The sequence below is a fragment of the Alosa sapidissima genome, chromosome 24, assembly GCF_018492685.1.
Source record: "Alosa sapidissima isolate fAloSap1 chromosome 24, fAloSap1.pri, whole genome shotgun sequence".
Lineage (NCBI taxonomy): Eukaryota > Metazoa > Chordata > Actinopteri > Clupeiformes > Clupeidae > Alosa > Alosa sapidissima.
In genome coordinates, this window is record NC_055980.1 from 8,312,085 (window position 1) to 8,334,570 (window position 22,486).

Here is a 22,486-nt window from a genome sequence, read left to right on the forward strand (position 1 = left end):
GGGAGAGAGAGAGAGAGAGAGAGAGAGAAGAGAGAGAGAGAGAGAGAGAAAAAGAGAAAGAGAGAGAGAGAGAGATATATATGAGATGGAGACAAAGAAAGAGAGGAAGCGGAGCATGGACCACCCGCAGTGCTGTCAGGGGCTACAGATGGAGACAGATGGAGCGCCAGGCCAGAGGGGGGAAATGATGTCAATAGCACACACACCCCCCCCCCCCCCCACACACCCCACCCAAAACCATGGCAATCGGGGAACCTTGAGCGACAGCGGGCTGTGAGCACCATCAGGGTAGGGGTGGGAGAGGGAGCTCTGTGAATGTTGATTAATTGGAGCATTTGGCATCGGGCAGGTGGCGCCCCAGGTGGGACACGGTTCACGCCTCGCAACGCACGCGCTGGCTGTCTTACTTGGGGTGCGCCAGAAGCTGGTAGAGCGCATGCTTGTTGTCCTCCAGGCTCGTCATGGCCACCAGGAAGCACTTGATGACCTCCCAGGCCTGCCGGCGGTAGTAGGGCTCCGTGTTGGCACTCTTCAGGCAGTCCAGGGCCGTCTCGATCGCCTGGGGGGGGAGGGAAGAGAGAAAGAGAGAGAGAGATTAATGAACAGACTGTACCACGACTTCCGATGACTAAACATCCGAGGCAAAAGAAACTTTTCAGAACATTTCGTGAAATGGTGTACAGGTGAAACCGACCAAAAGAATGCATTGACCCAAAAGTCCAAAAAAAGTCCAAATCACACACACACACACACACACACACACACACACACAGTTTATGAGTTGTCCTCCTTCAGGGACGATAAACATTTCATCATTCATTCAGGCTAAACTGAGGAAATGATGACTCAGGACAGCATCTGAATTCACAAAGAACCCGTGTGGAGCCCCGTCCACATTAGAAAGCCCAGGAGGCCGTGCTGCAGCGAGCAAGCTCCGAGAGCAGCAGTTCTAGTTCTAGTTCTCGGAGAGCGGAAGTTCTAGTAAGCTCGGCCGCGGAGGCCTCGGAGCCTTGGAGCAGTAGGCCTGGGAGACGGAAACCGGGAGCTGTTCTGCCCAGCTGGGGCAACACTCTGAAATGTCACTTTGCCTCGTAGGCTACACATGTAGCGGACATTCCCATGTGGATTGTCGGCTTTAGAAATGGGCCATTCGTCAAAGCGTCTCAGTGCCCCGACCGCGGCTGTGAGCGTCAGACCCAGTGGAGCACGGCGGCTTTCACAGTCGGAGCGAAGTTGGCCAGTCGGGCGCGAACCACACCGCCCTTCATGAGAGCAGCTCCACTCACGGCTCCAATCAGAACTCAGGGAGCCAGGGGATAGAGGGCCGAGAGAGAGAGAGAGAGAGAGAGAGAGAGAGAGAGAGAGAGAGAGGAGAGAGAGAGAGAGAGAGAGACGAGAGAGAGCCCGAGAGCGCGAGAGAGCGAGAGAGCTAGTGAGAGAGAGAGTGAGAGCGAGAGCGAGAGAGAACAAAGCAAGGCAATGCTCTGAATTCTAAAGATCTGTAGCTAACGTTACCAGTATATGAAGTTGGGAGGAAGAATTCAACTTAACTTTGTCTAGGATCTTTGTCTTGCCAAAAATCACTGCAACCAAACTTTCTCAAGGAGAGCTTCAAAATCTGTTTCTTCTCTCCTCTCCAAGGGGGGGATTAGACTTGAGATGGGCTTATTACGATGCCAGACTATGAACGTCTGGTGCTTCATTACCTCCCCTACCTAGAGCCCAGGCCACAGACTCAAATAAACTTCACAGGCTGCCTGGGAGCAGGCCAGAGATAACGAGAGCACAGGTGAGAGAAGGAAGGATCCGTAAAAGAACAGCAGGCGATTGCTTCAGTCAGCTCTCGCACTTGTCTTTCCAATCTCATTGGAGGACTGTGTGCTGCTCAAGCAGAGGAGATGGATGTGTTGGAGCCTGCGCCAGTGGGGGGGGGGGGCATCAATTAACTGCTCCATCCTAGGGAGCTTGATGCTTGAGGAATGGGCAGAGACCTAATCCACTCACTCTCCATCATTTAGGGGGTGGGGTGGGGTAGAACAAAGATGGGGGGGGGGGGGGTGACAGAGACCCCTGACAGGGCGTATTAGGGGTGATTTGCAAACTCTCCGAATGGAGAAGCAGATTCGCTTCAGCTGGGCTGATGTCAAAACTCACCATGAATACAACACACACGCACACGCACACACAGAGCAGCAAGAACAAGCAAACAAACACTGTCCCTCCCACACATCCATTATGGGTGGTGAAGTGCTCTGGGAGGATGCTACTGCTGTGCCTTAGAGTGACTTATGGGAGTGTGTGTGTGTGTGTGTGTGTGTGTGTGTGTGTGTGTGTGTGTGTGTGTGAGCGTACATGTTTATGACTGTGTGTTTACGTAAATGGGTATTTGTGCACCGGGTGATGTTAGGGGGGGTGGGGTGTGGGTGCTCTGCTGCTTAATCCATGCAGACATTATTGACACACACACACACACACACACACACGCACACGCTGGGGCCCATGGCAACGGTGCGACCGCATGCAAATTAAATTACAGCGTGTGGGACGCGGGAGAGGCAGTGGCGGTTGCGTTCGGCGGCAGCATCCGTCTTTGAGGGGCGAAACGCAATTACAGAAATGACAGTTTGTGTTTTCCCGAGCAGTGGCGAGCAGCGGCAGGAAGAGCCATTAGCCGGAGTAAATAATCCCGTCAGTCGCACCGGCCCCGAGATTGATTAAAGGAGGAAGGGGGGGGATGGAGGAGGAGCAGGAGGAGGAGAGGAGAGGAGGATGAGAGGAGGAGGAGGAAAAGACAGGAGCGACAGCTTACAGCCTGATGATCTATTTAATTACCTGAGGAAGAGACTGTCTTCGCTTTTTGAGCGAGAGAGAGGGAAAGAAAGAAAGAAAAAAAAGGAATAAGAGAGCGTGAGAGAGGGAAGGAGAGAGAGAGATGCACCTCTCTTGACAAGGATTCATGGTTGTGGGAGAATGGGACCCATCCCTCGCTCCCCTCCTCCCACTCCTCCCCTCCATCTGCTGTCTACTGTGCACAGCTGAAATGAGTAAAAGGGGATGTGTGTGTTTGTGTGTGTGAGTGACTACGTTTCGTGTGTGTTTGTGTGTGTGAGTGACTACGTTTCGTGTGTGTGTGTGTGTGTGTGTGTGTGTGTGTGTGAGAGTGTGAGAGAGAGAGTGTGTGTGTGAGAGTGTGTGAGAGTGTGTGTCAGAGAGAGAAAGAGCATCTCTGACTAGGAGAGATCTCTTAAAACGTGCGACATCAAAGTGGAGAGCTTGTGAGAACGGCACACAAGTCAGGCTTCGTGATGGGTCACAAAAAGGGAGAAAGACATGCAACATGCACTCACACACACAAATATGAGACATGATTCAATAACTCTGAAAAAAGCAGATGAAGAAAAAACATATTTTGGTCTGCAAGTGGGCGCAGTGTTTACAGCAGCAAAGAGCACACATTAGCGTGTCGTGCAGAGACCACCAGGAAGGGAAGAAATAAATGAATAAATATTTATTTATATATAATAAAATAAAAAAAAAAATAAAAAAAAAATAGTCTCCATCAGCCTGCCTCTTTATCTAATCTTCACTTCCTGGCCCATTCATTAGACCGGCAGACTACATCTAATGGCCTGACGTATATATCCATCCAAAATTCTCTGCACAAAAAAAAAAAATGAGCCGCCATCATTCACTGCAACTTCACGTCACAGACCTCGCTGCTGACGCAAATACAGTCCAGGGTTGGTTCATTTCAGGCATCCAGGAGAAAGCCACAATCTAGCATTGATTTATTTTTATTTTTCTTTACCCCTCCCCCAAGAAGCCATAACAACACATCTTCAGGGTGATGGATGGAGTAGGAGTAAGTAAGCAGCCAAGGCACCTAAGAAATTCTGCCACTTGGGCATTCATGTGTTGCTATAATCACGTATTGCTTTAGTTCAAGTAGATTGTGTTGACACTGTGCGGCCATCACAACGCATTAAGACACACAGCATTTACTACTTTAAGACACATGCGCGCGGACACACACACACACATCCGCATAAAAGGCACACGGCACACTTAATCCCATCAGCAAATGGAAAATGGAAAACCAACAATCCCTTTGTTTAAAGCCAGAGCAATCAAGTCTAATGCTGTGTTTACACGTGGCTGGCTATTTTCATAAACGGACATTTCACCCTCTCCGTTTTCAAAAATAACATTGTACACACCAAGTCAGTTTTCAGAAAAGTTTTCGTTTACATTAACCCGTGTATATGTCATCAAGAGCATGCTGAACCTGTAGGTGGCAGTGTAATGAGAAGATCAAGCCCATGTTAGCCAATCAGAATCCCAAAAATAGAAAAAACAGCAACAAATCACTTCCTCTTTCTCTTTTATGTCGCAGTCAGACATAACAAAATCTCCACCTCATCACATAAATCTCCGTTTGTACCCGTTTAGACTCAAACGAGCAGAGTTCTCCCAAAAAAAACGTTCAGCCCAGAGTTTTTAAAAACTCTGTTTGTGAGTGGGTAAAACCTCCGTTTGCGTCTAAATGACGTCAAACGCAGAAAAATATCACCGTTTGCATCGTTTTTGTTTACATCTAAACACCACCTAAGGCTAGAGCAATCAATAGTTTGATGCAGACCAAGATGGCATCAGCGAGCATTCAAGCTGATTTTCCATTCTTATGTCCATCATGAAGAGAAATGCCATGGGATTCCACTGGGCACTGGTTTCAACAAGATATGCCCATTAGAAGACTGGACAGCGTCAAAAACAAATGCCTATTAAAGATTGAAGACTACAAACCATTCCACTCAAGGAATTGTTTTCTATTCAAGAGTAGGAGGAGTTGACCTACATCAAATGGCAACATTTGCAAACAATGTAACAAACAATATGGATTCTCATTTTCAGTCACTTCATATATGCTATGGCCAAATCTGATCGGTTAGGCCAGTCTATATTAACCTTGACCGGTCACTCATTTAAGACCTGCACTCACCTTCTCCATGGGCAGCTGAATGGAGGCCTTGCAGTCGTTGAACTCCACCTTGATGCTGGGGCCCTGGACCTCAGTCACCACGTACTGCAGCCGCTGCGACTCCTTCAGCATCTTGCGGTTGCTGCCGCCAAACTTGCCTAGCACGCGGTAGGCTACGTGCGAGATGTTCTCCGCCGGGTTGCGAAGTGTGCGCCACAGTGCCTGCAGGAAGACACAGTCCGATTTTTACGTCACATTACACATACGTATTTTACCAAGTATGTGCACACGTACAGGATTTGGCTCCAACAGTTGGGATCAATTAGGCAGAGACACTTCCAATATATAAAGCACATATATACATATAAAAACACATATATACAGACATTACACTAAAGAAAAAGCCAATCAAACCCCCCCCCCCCCCCACACACTAACCAATCAAACCCCCCCAGCACGCCCCACCCTGCCCATCCCTACGCATGTTCCGGCAGCTCACCTGCATCAGCTCGGCGCGGACAGGCTGGATGTGGTCGTACAGGAAGTCGGGCTGCAGGTTGTCGACGCAGAGCTCCAGCGTGCGCAGGCCCTGGCTGACCAGCGTCTGCGAGCCGTTGAGCGCCGACACCAGCGGGTCCATGAGCATGGGCAGGTAGGGCAGCAGCGAGCTGAGGCGCACCGGCACGGTCAGACACAGCTCCACAAACAGGTCCTTCATGTGCTGCTTGTGCAGGCCGCTCTGCAGCATGTTCAGGCCTGGGAGAGGTACACACACGCACAACCCCACACACACACACACACACACACACAGGGATAGCATTAGACATTACCGTGTACAATATTCATCAATCTACAAACATTTTTTTCTCTGAATGTTTAAAATCTAATTATAAAATTAGAATGGCACTAAAAAGGAGCTACTTAAAAACTAATCCAATTCCAAAAATCACTTAATGCCCTTAATTATTCTAATAACCAAACCTTCTGCTGAACATACTGCAAATGATTCAAAACAACACAACAACAAATCCTTATAAACATTATAATCCTTAGTTACAACACTAGGTGATACGCTGATATTTTTTATTTTTATTTACAGGATTACACCCTTTGAAGGTGTGTTGTAAACCCAGTCGATGTGTGAAAGCCTAGCCTTGGGGGGTCAGTGTGTGTGCGGTATTGACGTGCGTTTGGCGTGGGTGAGCGTACCCTGGAGCAGGTTGGGCAGCAGGGGCAGGAACTCCTGGTAGAGCAGGTCATGGCTGCCGCCCCCGATGGAGCGGAAGAGCGCCCGCAGAAGCAGGAAGTAGTTGTAGGGCTCTTTGGCCGACTGGGCCAGCTCCATGGAGCTGTTCACGATCTTATGCAGGTGAGGCTGGAGGAGGAGGAGGAGGAGGAAGAGGAACGGAAGGTTAGAGAAGGTATAAACACACACACCTACACGTCTCACGACTTTGTTCATCTCACGAGGGAAATGAAACAACTTTGATGGAACGGCAGTGATGACTTTCTTTGTTACATTTATTTTTTTGTGAGAACCCAGGGCACTTCGTGACAGTCATATTAAAATAATGAGTCACTTAAACAAACACACACATATCTCATCATGGATGTGGAAAGAAACCTACACTGTTATGAAAGTGCTCGGGTATCTAATAAATATTTTGAGCAGTAATCAATAGGCCTTTGCCCCCAGCCATAATCGTAACATCAGAGCATTTCACATATACGCAGATTTGTTTTTGTGGTTGCCCATCCCTGTGACATAAACATGGGCTGGGGTCTTGTCATCTTCATTCAATGTTATTTAGGATGCGCCACAGACATTTCTGTTTCATGCGTGTGGTTTTGACCAAGGGCTGCTGGTGTACGCCACTACAACATGTCTGTAGACCAGAGGAACAGTGCTGCCTGCTACACTCCAATGGCATAGAAATGGTGGTTAGAGAGCAGCAGCCGAAAAAACAAAAATGCGACCGCCACATCATACATCATCTCCAATAAAGCCGTCTCTTGATTTTAACACGGCGGAGACAAAAATCGCAGGCTCCGATCCCCTGAAGCCAAAGGCAGCCGATGAAAAATGCATGCCCTCAAAGTGGCGCAGGACACCCTGGACACGAGCCGCGGCTAAATAACACGGTCTAAGCGCTCCCGCTCAACCGCCCGACCTTGGTGTTGTTGTTACTATTTTCTACCAATTGAGACGCCACCGAGATTATTTGACACAAGCGGCGTGACCGTCCCCCACAACACACACACACAGAGAGAGAGTAGTGTGGCAGGATCGTCCTTCAGGGATGGCTCCCCTGGGCCTGCTTGCTGAGCTCAGGCGACGGCGGCGCTGCTGGCCTTCGCCGTGTGAAAAATGAAGGGATGACGGCACGGCGGATGAGTGATTACTCCTCCTCCGCTCAGAGAGAGGCAGCGCACGTAGCGGAGAAAGAAAGAACGAGAGAGAGACAGAGACAAAAACAATGGCCCTGGCTTCTCACATCTAAAGGGTCATTGTCAGGAAGTGCTCCAATTCTTTATATTTTACACCCCCCGCCCCCAACCACACACACACACACAGTTTGCCACTTTTGCGAGAAGTCGTCATTTCACGCTATCGCGGGATGCTTTATGGCTCGCGGATTCAACGGCGCAAACCCCCCACACAGATTTTACAACGAAGGAAAAGGTCAAAGTCGTATTTCTGGTGGACGTCAGCAGAAAAGCAAGCAGCTCGGATAGGGAGGGACACTGATTCAGGGATTCAGTGGAGGGTGCGACTCCACAGGCAACACCAAAGCCCACTACTCACTCCGCACACTACACTCGCCTCCTCTCCCTTCACAGCCGCCCCCTGGGCTAGGGGCCACAAATTAAGAGGCTGCTGGACAGAACTCAACTCCAAATGGACATTTGGTTTTTCCTCACTAGATGTGCGCTTGGAAGACTTGGTGTGTGCGCGCGGGTAAAATGGAGAAAGAGAACTGGAAGTAGGCCCAAAACTCTTGGCAGGTGTGAGAAACTAATTGGTCTTTCCGTAACAACACCGCATCTTGTTCGCCAAGAAAAGTCCAAAGTGTCTGAGAGAGGAGTCAAAAAGTTAACAGTGGGCATGGCTGACTGAAGCTGTCAATCAACTGTATTAGCCGCTCCCACATCAGGGCATCTCTGACACGGGAACTGAGCTTAAGAAGCCTGCCTATAGCAGCCTCCTCCCCCCCCCCCCCCCCCCTTTCCCCTCCTCTCACAACCTCCCCTTGGCTCGATCACTCCCGCCTCACCCACCCCCCCCCCCCCACCCCCCTTTCCCCTCCTCTCACAACCTCCCCTTGGCTCGATCACTCCCGCCTCACCCACCCCCCCCCCCCCACCCCCCTCATCCCCCACCCCCTTCACAGCGCTTTGTGCGTGACCTTCAGCAAGGGCTCGCCTGTCAATCGGAGGTGCCAGTGCCATTTCTCAGAGCGCCGGCTGACACATCGCATTAGGCAGAGATCACTGCTGCTGCCGACGCCACCACTGCAGCATGATGCCACCGCTGGGAATGGGGCTTTAGAGTGTGCGTGCGCCTACAGACCTGGTTTCATCGCAATGTGCAAGATTAATGCATAAAAGCGCACAGCATGCATAAAAGTGTTTATGAAGAAATGTTGGGGCGTGTGTGTAGAGGGAGTACTGGCAAATGAGTGCATATGTGCATAACCATAATGTGAGCATGTGGTGCATATTCAGTTTTATGTGCACATTTCTGTTAAAACGAGTGTGACCGTTTAAGCGTGCGCGACATATTGAATGTGACTCCATCCCTAAGGCCTCCTCACAGCACCTCACGAGATAAGCGACTGCAACGAGACTACAGCCACAACCCTGACTCTAACGCTCCAATGCAAGAGCATCACTACCCACCATGAAGCGACAAAAAGAAAATATTAAAAAAACGACATTGCGCAATCTGCCCGACTCTCCATCGCTCGGTCACAACCCACACGGTCACTCGCTCCCTCACCTTCAGCATCTGCTCGTTCTCGGCGGCGAAGAGGGACACGGAGCCGAACACCAGCTTGAAGAGCTTGAGGTAGAGGTTGGACAGCTCCACGTTGGAGCCCATCTCGGGGAGCCGCTCCAGCAGGTACTCCACCAGGATGGTGGCAAACAGGGCCGACGTGGACAGGTTGGCCAGGAACGAGTTGGCAACGATCTGAAAAAGGAAACCACGGGGGGGTATTAGTACGAGAGAAAATAAAAAAAAAACACCCACAAGAAGTCCTTCAAAATGCTTATGTTTCAGCCGAGTCGAAGTTGATCCAAAAGCATATTGGTATATAATTGTAAATTAAACACACTACATAAATATTTTGCAAACACTTCAGTCAAGAAGTTGTTTTTCTTTTTTTTTAAGTATCTGCTTGGGCGCAGTGGGTTTCGACTCTAGCAAGAGTGTTTAAGGACGGTTTAAAGAGGAATTGATGGCACGCCTGCCCTAGCGGTCTATTAAATGCCTCAAATAAATGGAGAAGAGAAGAGCTTGAGTGCCTAAGGAAGAACTTTACATTTATTACGGCTTAATTAACTGCTCGAAGAATAACACATGCATCTCCGATGGCCGATGGAGGAAATTAGGAGTCATTTCTTCAGTCCTCTTCATAGCGATACGTATGGGGGCACTTGCACGATACAAAGGTGACGGGGTTTACCTGCAGGGCGTAGTTCTTGGAGATGCGCTCCACCATGTAGGGCACGGTGGTCTGGAAGATCTCCTTGAAGGTGAGGGGGTTCATCATGGTGAAGACGCCAGCAAAGTGCTCCAGCACCTCCTTCTCCTCCTTCATGCGGACTGTCTGGCAGTTGGCCACGCGGATGTATGTCTGACCGTTGCCTGCAATCTGTACCTAGCCAAGAGGGGGTAGGGCTCTGTGATATGGGGCTCAACGCAACCACACTGCTTTACGAACCTTGTCTGACCTTCACCTGCACGTCATCTTTCAAATGAACAACATTTGAATTAAAGTATTAAATATGTAAGTATGCTATGGTTTCAGCTGTAAACATTAGCTCCATCTGTTTCAGCATTACGTATTTAGCACATTCAGCTACACACATTTGGGCAGGACTATTCCATGCGTGTCTATGCTCAAGAGAATCGTTGGGATGCCTATTCCATGCATGTCTATGCTCAAGAGAGTCGTTGGGATGAGGGAGCGGTTTTACCTGGTAAATGTCCAGGGCCTGCATTGCGTACTTGACCAGCTTGATGTAGATCTGAGTCTCTTTGGGCTGCAGCTGCTTGTTGGGAATGAACTGCGCATCTGCAGAACAGAAAAAAAGAAAGAAAGAAGAGTTCTTTAGAAATAGACTCTGATGTGTATAGGGTATTAACCATATGTCTGAGCAGAATAAAAGAGTCTTTGAATTCATAAAATCTGCAACACCAAATGCTGCACAGCGCTCAACTTTTTTAATAGTACTTTTACTCTAGCAAGGCAAAAATCTTTTTTGCAGTGTTGCCCAATGCCCATAAAAGAAACTTTGATCAGATCGGCATATGTCTGCAATGTGCCAGTCTGTCAGACTTAGATGGGGCTGTTTGCAGTGGACCTGGGTACCTGCCCACACCTGCCTTTTCTGAAGATGTGACAAGTTCTCCAACTCTCTGAAAACACCGCCCAGATAAAAGGTTCCCTATATAGCCATAAAGTACATAAATCTGGATCCACTTTAGAGGAAATGAGCGTAGAAACAGTTTGCTTCCTCTGAATAGTGGCGTGAAATCACCGCGATGCGTGCAAAATAGGAGCGCATCAGCCGTCGGCACTGCTGTCTGCCTTCTTTTGGGCGAAGACGTGCGCAACAGTCCGTCAAGCACTTCTCTCTCACTCTCTCTCTCACACACACACACACACACACACACACGCCCTTTCACTTTGAGTGGCACCACAATTTTACGGTGCTCATGCTCAGCGATTACAAAACCAGCCCCATAGTCTTGGTACTTTATTGTTGTGGTATTTTAGAACTTGTTAGTGCCAAATTATTAAAACCTACGTATAAGGGAACTATGAATCCACCCACAACCATAAAGGTTGTGACAGGCGAACAGTAGCCTTACCTCCAGGTGCCTTGCACGAGGTGATGCCCCAGGTGATGGTCTTCACGCCGCACACCAGCGTCTTCACCAGGCTCCTGCAGTCCGACACCTGGAAGGTCTGCTTGTCCTCCTTCTCGCCGGGTCGGTCGAAGGGGGTGGCGGGGGCAGGGGGTGCGGGCGTGACTGGCGTGGGGGGCGCTGGGGGAGGGAGGGCCGGCGTGGTGGCGGCCGTGGGGGTGGCAGGGACGCTCGGGAGAGCACCCGGGTCCACCACGCCCATCTCGGACTGGGGCTTGCACTTCTTGAAGATGGCGGGCAGCTGGTAGCGAGCGATGGTGTGGAACTTCAGCACAAACACCTGTGAGGAGAGAGAAAGGGACGAGTGTCTTTGATAAGCAACACAAAACTGCAAACAAACTCAATTGGAGCCTTAAGCCACTCAGATCTCTGTCCATTAGCCGTGCTGTCTCACTGACACCAATTCATTTTTGGTTATGAATTAGATGTGTAATTAATTTTTTGCTGGATATTTGAAGTGACCTTGGGTGTAAAACCCCTATCTATTACCATTATAAGAAGGTCTACTGGTCAGCGAACCCCCTAAACAAACTCGACCATTAAAATGAGGTCTGTCTAAAGACGCCTAAACCCACTGACCCATGCCTGCCCCTCACCTCCAGCATCCTCATGAGGATGTCGCGGCCGTTGCCGTTCTCCTGCTCGCTCTTGGAGCGGATGCAGTCCACCAGGTTGAGCAGCAGCTTGCAGGACATGGTCTGGATGCTGCTGGGCAGCGACTCGTCGTCGATGTTCTTGGCGAAAAGCTGCACGGCCAGCGAGAGGTCGGTGAGCGGCAGGTTCTGTCGCACGTGGTGCACCAGGTCCGCCAGCGTGCTGTAGGCCAGGGGTCTGCAGGGGAGGAGAGGGCAAAGGTCAAACGAATGGAGGACAAGAGGGGTCAAGGGTCCATTCATTCATTCAAGTCAGTCAATTAAACTGTGATGTTAACAATGTCGACTTTGAGAATCAACTAATCAGAAATTTAACATGAATTTGCTAATCAACCGTCATATTTAGCTGATTCTTATGTAAATAATTCCAATAATGTTGTTAGTGTTTCCAGTTGCCTTATTGTGTGCAGCTTATCAGCAATCAAAATTTCCACAGAGAATATTTCCACCGAACAAAAGCCTCCAAAACTTCTGATCTCTTTGCACCTTTTGGATTTTTCAAGGTTCATTATCCCCCCCACACCCCCACCCAATCCTGGGTTGTTTGGCAGCGTGGCGACTCGAGGGAGGTGGAGACAGAGTGGACAGGGAGGGCAGGAAGAAATGACACTAATGGTTCTGACAGATCAGCCGTCTGGGCGAATTAGCCGAGCGCGGGCTGACGGCCGGGCCACGGCTCGGCTGGGGGGGGGGGGGGGGGGGGGGTTGGCAGCCGCACAGCACCTGCGGGGCGGGCGGAAGGAAGGAAGGCGGGCAGCTGCAATTGCCAGGACGGGCTTTCGGGCCCCTTGACAGAACGTGTTGCCGAAATGACAGACTGGCAAAGAGACGCGGGCACCTGCCTCTCTGGTGCGCACTGGGGCAGCGCAGGCTTTGGTACATTAGCGGTCCAGTCCACCATGCCTCGTTCGCCCAACACCCGCGCACCCACACATCCCCCCCTGCCAACCCCTCCACCCCCCCCCAATCGCCTGCCTTCATGGGAGCTGGACTGGAACCCAGCCCACTGACTGGGGAAAAACGTCCGAAATGGCTACAGGCGTTGCCTTCTCTCAACATCACCGTCAACATTCTCAACAGCTGATGGCAGGTACGCCAGCGAGCCGTGCCAGCGCTTCCGGAACCTTCCTGAGCCCTCTCTCATAACAAATCACTTCCACGTCAAAAGCCTCTCCCAACGTTTTGGAGAGGGGAACAGTGAGGAGGACAGAGTGAGTGTGTGCGAGTGAGTGAGTGAGTGAGTGAGTGTCTGAGTGTGTGAGTGTGTGTGTGTGTGTGTGTGTGTGTGTGTGTGTGTGTGTGAGAATGTCTTACCTAAGGGTCTCTCGGGCAGTGTACCCTGAACCAATGAGTATGGACTCGTCAAACAGCTTGTCCATGCATGGGATGAACTCTGCAAAAAAACAAAAGAAGAGATTGGTTTCTGCCATGATCTAGTTTTACCTTCTGAACACCCCCCCCCCCCCCACACACACACACACAAATAAACCCAGACACACACAGCCATCTTTCTTAGTCACATCAATAAGGACTCCTGGAGGTTTAGCGCGTCTGATTGATTTAGATTTCTCCACAGGGCTAATGATTAGACAGAGTGTATCACTTTCCCTGCCCAAGCACTATTGATTGAGGGGAGGATGAGGAGTCTGGGACAGCGTCGCTCAGCAGGCTCACACTGACTCAGTCTGGGGATCCCACCCACGCTATTTTAATAACGTCAAGTGAAATCCATTTCTCAATTTTCAGTGTCCACGTTAAGGTAATAAGTAACTACCAAACAAGTACATTTTCAAGTGGAATACAAGTCCAATGTCAGCATTAAGTTAATATTTAAGTCCAAAACAAAGACATTTAACATCATATGAAAACCATTCCATTCATCTTTCATACATTTATACATTATATCTTTCTGAGAAAGAACAGGAAGTCTGTTTTGATCTAGTAGTGCTAATCAGAAGATAGACTTGCTGTTTTTAACCTACAACAATGTGTGCGTGTGTGAGTGTCTCACGGCTGCGCAGGTCAGTGGTGCGAGTGTCTCACAGCTGCGCAGGTCAGTGGAGTGAGTGTGTGAGTCTCACGGCTGCGCAGGTCAGTGGTGTGAGTGTGTGAGAGAGAGAGTGAGACACTTACGGCTGCGCAGGTCAGTGGTGAGGATGTGCTTGGCGGCGATGAGCAGCTCCTTGCGCAGGTGAGCCGTCTCCGGGGGGCAGTTGGTAAGCAGCTGCAGCATCCCCTTCACCATCTGCTGAGAGTACTTCCCCACCAGGTCCTGACACACACACACACACACACACACACACACAGCCATTATCGCTCCCGATTCCACTCCCAGGCAAGGTGAAGATTTCAATTTGGACAAGACTTTGGGGGAAATCAAAGAGAGTAGAGACGAAATGACCAAGCACCACCTAGGGCCGCACTTGATTTCATTTATTAAAGCCCTATAACGAGCAGTGGCGATCTGTATTTCACTCGGGTGATTAAGCGATTCTGAATTCAGTCCAATTTCAGAGAACCGCACCATCAATGAATTTAGAGTCAGTTCGCTTGTATAATTTAAATTCAACCGAGACCCTCGTCAAGATTTCCACTCCTTCTCAATCCTCCGGACTCAGAGTTTTCCAGGACTGATTCCTTGAAATCCAGACCCAGCACGGCATAGTTTAAGACATGGATCAGAGGTAATCACGGTTACAACACTGAGAATTTCTGTAATGAGAACTAGCAGGCTTTACAGAGCCTCACAGCCAACCATTAAAAAAAGAACAGGAGAAGCTTGAATGTACGTATGAGCACTATGTGCTCTTGTGCCTTTTCAACTCTGAACATTTATATAAATCCGTCAATGCATCAATTTTATATTTATTTTCTTATTCAGTCAAGCACTTTCAATGACCAATATCTATCATTTCAAAACCTTTCAGGGGTCTATTTTGCTTCTCTAGTTTCAGACTTTCATGGATTTCAAAGACCCACAGGAACCAGGCCTAGTTTACGGACAGCACACAATTGCAACAAATGGGTGAATGAATGCGGTACCTGATAGATGCGGATAATGTAGGCCAGGAAGGACAGAGTCTTGATCTGGGCGGCAATGAAGTCGGCGTACAGCTCTTTGTTGTACAGCTTGTGTTGCCTGAAATAAGGTTTTGCAGTTTGTCATCATAGCATGGAGAAAGGTTGGATCTGCTTTATCTCAAAGGGTGCTTATGTTGACAGCAGAACTGATATTCAATGCTAGCAAAATAAATGTTTTAACATATATGTAGCCCAAGGCTATAGCTACCCCTATTGGTCAACCATAACCAATACCAAGAACAAAAATATCTCAATATCCAAATGCTAGTTAGGCATTTCATTAATGGGACCATAGTCAGGAAGTGCAATGTCATTGTCAACCATATATCTTCGTTCCAAAACATCTTCTGTGTGTGTGTTTGTGTGAGTGAGAGATCCTACCTGGCCTGAGGTGACACCTGCAGCATGATGGTGTTCATGATGAGTGGCACGAACTCCGACACCACGTTGTGAATGTTTAGCTTGTACAGCTACAGAGAGAGAGAGAGAGAGAGAGAGAGAGAGAGAGAGAGAGAGAGAGAGAGAGAGAGAGAGAGAGAGAGAGAGAGAGAGAGAGAGAGAGAGAGAGAGAGAGAGAGAGAGAGAGAGAGAGAGAGAGAGAGAGAGGAGAGGAGAGAGAGAGAGAGAGAGAGAGACCAATATGAGAAATACACCACACACGGGTTGGCCTGATCGATTCCCAATCAATACAACCTGGGCAACAGTGTGACCTCCACACCAAAGGAAGCCCTCCAGACAAGAGGCAACCTTATGAATAACTAATACTACCCAGGCCTGGGGTGGCACAAAGCTGTTCACCTTCATAGCCAGCATGTTTACATGATGAAAATATTTTGCCATGCATTACCAATGTACAATCCCACAGCGCACTTACCTGGTACATAAGTACGACAATGATGGGAAGTTCTGCCAGCACCTTCAGGGACAGTGAGCCTCGTGGTATAATGGTGTGCTGGAGGACAAATGAAAAATAAACAGGGTGAGTTTACATGTGTTCACTCATCTCTTCAAAACACACTCAACATCCCTAGTCTTTGCTAAATCAAAAGTCTTTTCAAGACATGAAGAAATACAACAGGACTCATTTTAGGAAAGGAGTATGCTGAACCTAGCCTACAGTATGTTCAAACGACCAAAACAACAGAACAGTGATGCCCCCAAGTGGCCAAACATCATCCAACACTTTCGACTTCAGATGACATTGGGAGAATGCAATGCTATGCAAAGGATTGTTGAGTTCGCATCATTTGAATGACATTAGAATAACATTAAAATAGCCTCAGTACAACATGCCCACCAAGGCATGGCCACCTCGCTCTATCGTTTGATCTCTGGGCTTTGGGTGGCCTTGTTACCACGCTGCACAGCACTTCACCAGCCAAGATGCTCAGATCTTATCAGTTTTGCTTTCAGCACCCAGCCTGTGTGGCAATTTGTGCACACACACCAGGACACACACAGAGGGTGTCTGCTGGGTTAAAGATCATCGCTCTCATCACCGCATCAGCAGCTGATGGTGCCTGAAAGTGCATGAGTGGACCACTAAACAACAGGAAGTGGTTTGCACCCCCCCCCTCCCCCAACAGAAGGCAAACAGCAAAGGAGTTCAAATCCAATCAAAACGGCTGGTGACTGAGTAGAACTCACTCAGGATTTGTGTGATAGCACATACATGATAGTCATGTAGAAATTAGTGGATGTCAGTGTAATTCTGTGTGTGTGTGTGTGCGTGCGCGCGCATGTGCGTACTGTTACCGTGCGCGTCTCGCTGTCCTCCCTCTCCGGTGCCGTCTTCACGAGCACGGACGTGATCATGCCCACCATCTCTGGAGAGGGCACCGTGTTCTCCGCTATGACCTGGGGGTTCTCAAAGTACCGCGCCTGCCACACAAGCACACACACACAATTAGAGAGGTGCACGAGAAAAACTGCTTTTAGCAGAAAAGCCAACTACAAATTAGCTAAATGGGTGGGACAGCTTACCACTACTTTTGGCAACTCTTTGTAAATCTGCTTCACAAAGTCCAAGAAGTGATGAATCTGGAGAAAGAACAAAAAGGTTGCACTATTATCAATTAACACTTGCACCATTATCAATAAATAACTCAGGCTCTGGGCAAACACTAACAAACAAAAATGTTACTAACCAACAGATGGAAAATGTTTTTGGTGATGTAGTCTTACCTCCTGGGAGATAGGGGGACGAAACTGCTTGTGGAGTTCGATGATTATCCGAAGACAGATGAGCACGTTCTCCTCACTCTCAATCTACAATTGTTAAAAACAAACATTGCTTTACACCCTTTGTGTCCAAGGCAGTCATTAGCAAAGGCAGCTTTCTGCTTCCTGATTTGCAGCCATGCACTAGGTGCAGTTATGCCAAGTGACAACCGAGTATTTGGGTGTTGTTAGTAAACCCCATGATGGCTGACCCATTCGCTATTCATTATGGTTAAATCATGAAATTCCTTTTTGGGCTTTGAGAAAAGTTTTTGGCAACAGCAAGACAAGAAGTGGAGCATGTTTTAATGGGTAACTGACCTCCAGAAATCGGAACATCACAGAGAGGATGTTCTTGGTGTGAGGGCGCAAATGCTCATTGGTGGGAATGCGGTGGATGATTTCAAGGACCAGCTTCCTTAATTGCTGCAACAGGGACAGGATTTCAAAGACATTAGCGACACAATGGCATCAGCATTGCCCTCTGAGGAAATCAGGCTTTCCAAACAGACAAAAAGCCTCACGGCAGAAGATATGAGTAAGTGAATCAGCAGCCAATTATAAATAATAGCCAATAATAAATCACAGAATTATTCCAGTGTAACCACCATTCCGTTGTACAAAAAATTCTAAGTCATAAAAATCTACATCTGCTATTCCAACGCTTCACAAGGGATGCTGTTAAAACCAGGAGAGGCCAATGAAAAACAATTTTTTGATAAAATGTTAATGGCCTCCCAGGCCAGCTGAGGTCATCATTATCTTTGCTTCATGAATGTCAATGTTGGGGCGAGTAAGCTTTCCCAGCCTGGTCATGCTCTGGTTACCTGTGTGGGTTTCTCCTGAAGGAACTGCACCTCCCCATCCTGGAGAAAGGTCAGGAAGCGTGGGATGATGTGCTCCAGAAAGGTGGAGTACTGAGGTGAAGATGTGACATTCTGAAATGAAGAAGAAACACTTGAGTTACTCACGGACCTCAAAATGCTGCTCCAGCAAAATGTTGAACTCAAACAGCGAGGACTATAGGATCTCCTAGCATAAAGTCCAGAGGGATTCTAGAATATGGACCGTTTCAGTATATGTATGCCTTCACAAGTTGCCAGAAAATGTGTTGCACAGGACTGAGGATGATGTCAGGCCTACCTCAAAGTTCTCACTGACTTCCTGCATCATCTTCAGCTTGGTTTCATCAGCTGGGAGGGAAACAAAGTTGAGTTGAAAACATCAGACATATGTATAGGGTCTAGACAACAGAGCTTCAAGCAGCACAACAGGCATTCAGATCTTATCAGTTTTACTTTCAGCGCCCAGATTTTTGGTACAAGGAAAAACACACACACACACACACACGTACCAATCCAAGCTAAAGCACATCGCTCTCATCATAGCCTTCGCCATTGAATCAATTCCTCATTTGAATCCTGTGTGCTACTTACGTGTGTTGTTGTCTGTCAGCGCTGCAACAAACTGCAGGTACTTCTTCATCAGGGTGGTCTGGTCCACCACCGTGGGGCTGGGTGCGGGCACGAAGGCCATGGTTGCAGCCGGTAGAGACAGTGTTGCGTTTAACGTGAGGCAGACGAGTGTCTGCTTCCAATCTCAATAAGAATTCATGTCCCCTGTAAATGCATAGATCGGAGGGAATCACCACAAATGCAAACGACCGATGTCGTGCAAATGCAAACGACCGATGTCCATATTTGATTAGAACTTTAAAAAATAATGTTAATGTTGAGATGTACAGTTATGGATGATGACTGAAAATAAAAACAACCCAACTGCCGAGCAATCATTTAAATTAACGATCTGTTTAACTGCAATGTGTTCACTTTACACAAACCATGGATAAGCAATAGATAGCAAAGTAACAAAGTAAAGTTTACAAGCACTGAGAAACCTGCGATAGATGCAGGTAAAACCCACTTCCAAAACTTTTGGACCAGACTTCCGACGGCAAGGCTGGGTGATAATCCGCAGACCATGCTTTCCGGACTGATATATTTAAACTGTTTGTGGTGAGACTGAGTAATACTACACTCACACTATTACATATATGCAAAATTCAATTATTGAACTCCCTGTAAATACCATAGGTAAATAGTGATTCAGGTGATCCTCAGCAGGCAGCGACAAAGCGCGAAACTGTTTGCTGCTGTCCTCGCGATAGACGCAGTCGCTTGTAAATGACATCAGAGACAGCTAGCTAGCATGCTAAACGATAGCACATCAACGCAATTTACAATGCTGTGGCGAAATAAATCCACACATATCTTAAGCTGTGGTGTATTTAAATCCTGCACAAGCGATTCGCTTCCATCTCTGGAGAGAACCCCCATGAAAATCCTCAGGATCAGTGAATTAATCAGGAGCTAACCAAACGCTCTCAAAGAAAGAAACCGCTAACCGCTAACAGCATTGCTAGCAGTCAGCCAAGTCAGTCCTTGTTCTTTCCTCAATGTCCGCGATATCCCAAACACATATACACTGTAAATGTTACGTTTTTGCATACCATATGAACACCACATGCATGTCTCTGGGAAACACCAAACAAAGCATTTACAACCTTAATTATTAAGAAACGCCTCAAAGCTCTTTCAAACTTACCTATGCAGAAACCGGAAGGAGTGCCTCTGCTACTTCCGCCCAGCGTCGGCGGAGCTACACTATGTGCTTCAATGTTAAAAGACTATTATTTCCAGACCATGCTATTTACAAAAACGTAAGTCAAACGTGTAATATATACCACAGTAATCTCATACTTAAAGGAATTTCTTCTTACGTGTGTACTTTGTCCCATTCCCATTACCACAATATCATCACAAAATAGTGCCAAGTGGATTGATATGAACAAAGTGGATGTTATAAGACCATCGAAAACGATGGTCTTCTTGACGCTTTGTTAAAATCCAATATTCTGTGATCACAATTCCAAAGTAGCCCAACAACTTTTAAGCTGTTTGAAATTAAATAAATTCCCCAATTTCTCCACAAAAAATATTTTAGTTCATGTAGTTTTGAGAAAGGACTAGGACAGTCGGCATGATTTGGCATTATCCTGCACATATATGGCTAAATTAGCCTAATATCTAAAACTTAAAAAGAAATATATATATATAGAAATAACTTGGCGGTTGGCTTTTAATTAATTGAGACAAAACAGTGAAGACTGATGGGTAGGCTATAAGCTTGACAGAAAGATAAGGCTAGGCAGTAGGTGGCAGTAGTGCATTGGGCCAAGAGTAGCCTAAGTGCAGTGCGCACAATATTGTGCGCTTAAGTGCCTGAGATCATTTAGCCTAGGCTACAAAATGTCTGGCATAGGCCTTAAGCCTACCGGGACTGACATAGGCTATTCATCCTCATCACATTTACAGATAAGTAGGGTCTAACTTCGGCCGCCTAACCCTTACAAAATAATAATTGCAGTTATGGGACGGATAGGCTAACTGCAGCTAGGCCTAGGCTACTGCAGTTTTTTTCTGAATGCAGTTTAGGCGATGTCCAAAACCACTGCATTTCTACAGTAAAGTGCAGTATAGGCAGAGTAGCCTATACTGCATTCCTGAATTCCTCATTAGCCTACTGCAGTTTTGATACTTAAAAAGTAAGGAAAGCCCATGCAGCACAGGTCTGAAAAACAATACGCCAGGATAGCCTCATTATGTACTGTATAGACTACAATATTTTTTGCTGCTTCCCTTAGGCCTATATCTTACAGAATAAGCAAGGAGTGGTGTAGGCCTATGCAGAGTAGGCTAGCCTACAGAGACATCTAGGCCTGCAGTGACCACCCACTGGCGTTCAGCAGTTTACTTTTTTATTGTAGGCTAAACTTGAGAACAAGTCAATACAAAAGCCATTGAATACAAAATAGAAAGTAGCCTACATACAAAACAGAACTTAGTTCTAGAAATGTTGCTGAATGTTTGATTGAATGCATTGGTTAAAATCCTTTATAAAGAAAGAGAAGAGAATGTAGAATTTACATTTCTGAATAAAGACTCTGGCCAAGACAAGTCCCTTTTAAAAATACCAATGTCTGGGAACCCCAAATCCTCCAAAAATGTATTGTTCTTATATGAAACATTTTTATTATTCCTTATAAAATAAGTGTGTGGTGAAAAATTGTGATTGTACATAAAAAAACAACATCTGGCAGCTTGGAAATGTTATAATTGCAACGTATAAAAAAGCAAGCCCTCCCACAGACTTGGGGATAGCCTGCATGAGGAATTTTTTAGAAATAACTTAATCCACATCACCTTAAAAGAGTTGAAAAAATAGCTAACTAAAACTAAAAACTAAGTAGAGAAAACTGGCTAACGTTACACTTTTTTAATCAAGGTGAGATCTTCCAAACAAAATTGACAATTAACATGACTAATCTCCAGCACACATCCAAAGGGCAGAGTGAATGGAAGCAAGTAATTCAAATTGATAGATAACATTCAAGGTTTCTCTGAATACTTTTATCACATGGTCTTTTGTTACCTTGATACAGAACTTATGTTTTAGATGAAATGGTAAAGGGTTTAATTTACATCATTGCAGCATAATACCCCCAAAAACTTGGATAAAGGCCTACACAAAATCACACTGACTTTTCTCTCTGATCTTGTAAAGCATATTAGTCCTCTAACAGCACCTGTCCATGAATAGAGAAACCCAACTTTGTCCAGCTAAGATTATTACCATGACTGTGGACCAGGCCTTGCATGTAGCTCTTGATAGCACATGTTGAAATGACATGGTCCCACATGTGCACATCTTTGATCTGTCCCACAAAGGCCTGACTAGACTCGAACCTTTCTCCATAACTACCCTGATGTTGGCCTAGTATGATGGATGTTCCAGCAATGGATCCCCCAGCCTTGAGTGACTTCTTCACACTGTGAATCCAGTTGACAAACATCTGAGATACGCCAGTGTTTGCATCCCAGTTCACACATATAGAATTCTATTTGTTCGAGTTGAATGGTAATTCATAGAATTCCATGTGTAAGCCATCAACATAGATCTGATATATTTTGTCTACACCTTGTCTAAATAACGTAAAACTATTTGGTTGTGTGGGGGTGGCCATATCAAATAGTGTCATTTCATAATTATCAAACTCTCAGCCTCAGACAGAAGGTGGCGGAGTACAGGATCTTGGTGGAGGATGGGGTAAGTCTCACATAAGCTGTGCTTCCCTTTTCTGGAAAGGTGAAGACTTTCCCTGACAGGTCTCCTGTATCTGTGAAAGATACTGTTAAAGATGAAAGACACATGAATGCTAGGCCATTTGGTAATATGTCATAATATGATTTCTATATTCTATTTTGTTATTCATTTGATATCTGAAATTAAGAATCAAAATGTTTAGTTCTAACCTTGTGATGCTACACTGCAGGATAT

The 22,486-nt window shown here is 46.9% G+C and overlaps 1 protein-coding gene across 1 annotated transcript in view; it reads right to left on the minus strand.

The window, feature by feature from the left end:
* The window catches only part of LOC121700710 (transformation/transcription domain-associated protein), an 84,368-nt gene extending 65,089 nt beyond the window's left edge, over window positions 1–19,279 (minus strand). The window contains 22 exon segments of the mRNA XM_042083914.1: window positions 408–559; window positions 5,000–5,200; window positions 5,478–5,734; window positions 6,188–6,353; window positions 8,979–9,170; window positions 9,667–9,861; window positions 10,181–10,278; window positions 11,079–11,415; window positions 11,732–11,966; window positions 13,103–13,181; window positions 13,922–14,060; window positions 14,831–14,927; window positions 15,251–15,339; window positions 15,744–15,821; window positions 16,625–16,750; window positions 16,853–16,909; window positions 17,054–17,137; window positions 17,411–17,515; window positions 17,917–18,027; window positions 18,233–18,282; window positions 18,526–18,708; window positions 19,013–19,279. Coding sequence (XP_041939848.1) covers window positions 408–559; window positions 5,000–5,200; window positions 5,478–5,734; window positions 6,188–6,353; window positions 8,979–9,170; window positions 9,667–9,861; window positions 10,181–10,278; window positions 11,079–11,415; window positions 11,732–11,966; window positions 13,103–13,181; window positions 13,922–14,060; window positions 14,831–14,927; window positions 15,251–15,339; window positions 15,744–15,821; window positions 16,625–16,750; window positions 16,853–16,909; window positions 17,054–17,137; window positions 17,411–17,515; window positions 17,917–18,027; window positions 18,233–18,282; window positions 18,526–18,625 — 2,948 coding nt within the window. The 5' untranslated portion in view covers window positions 18,626–18,708; window positions 19,013–19,279.
* Between the last annotated feature and the right edge of the window lie 3,207 nt (window positions 19,280–22,486).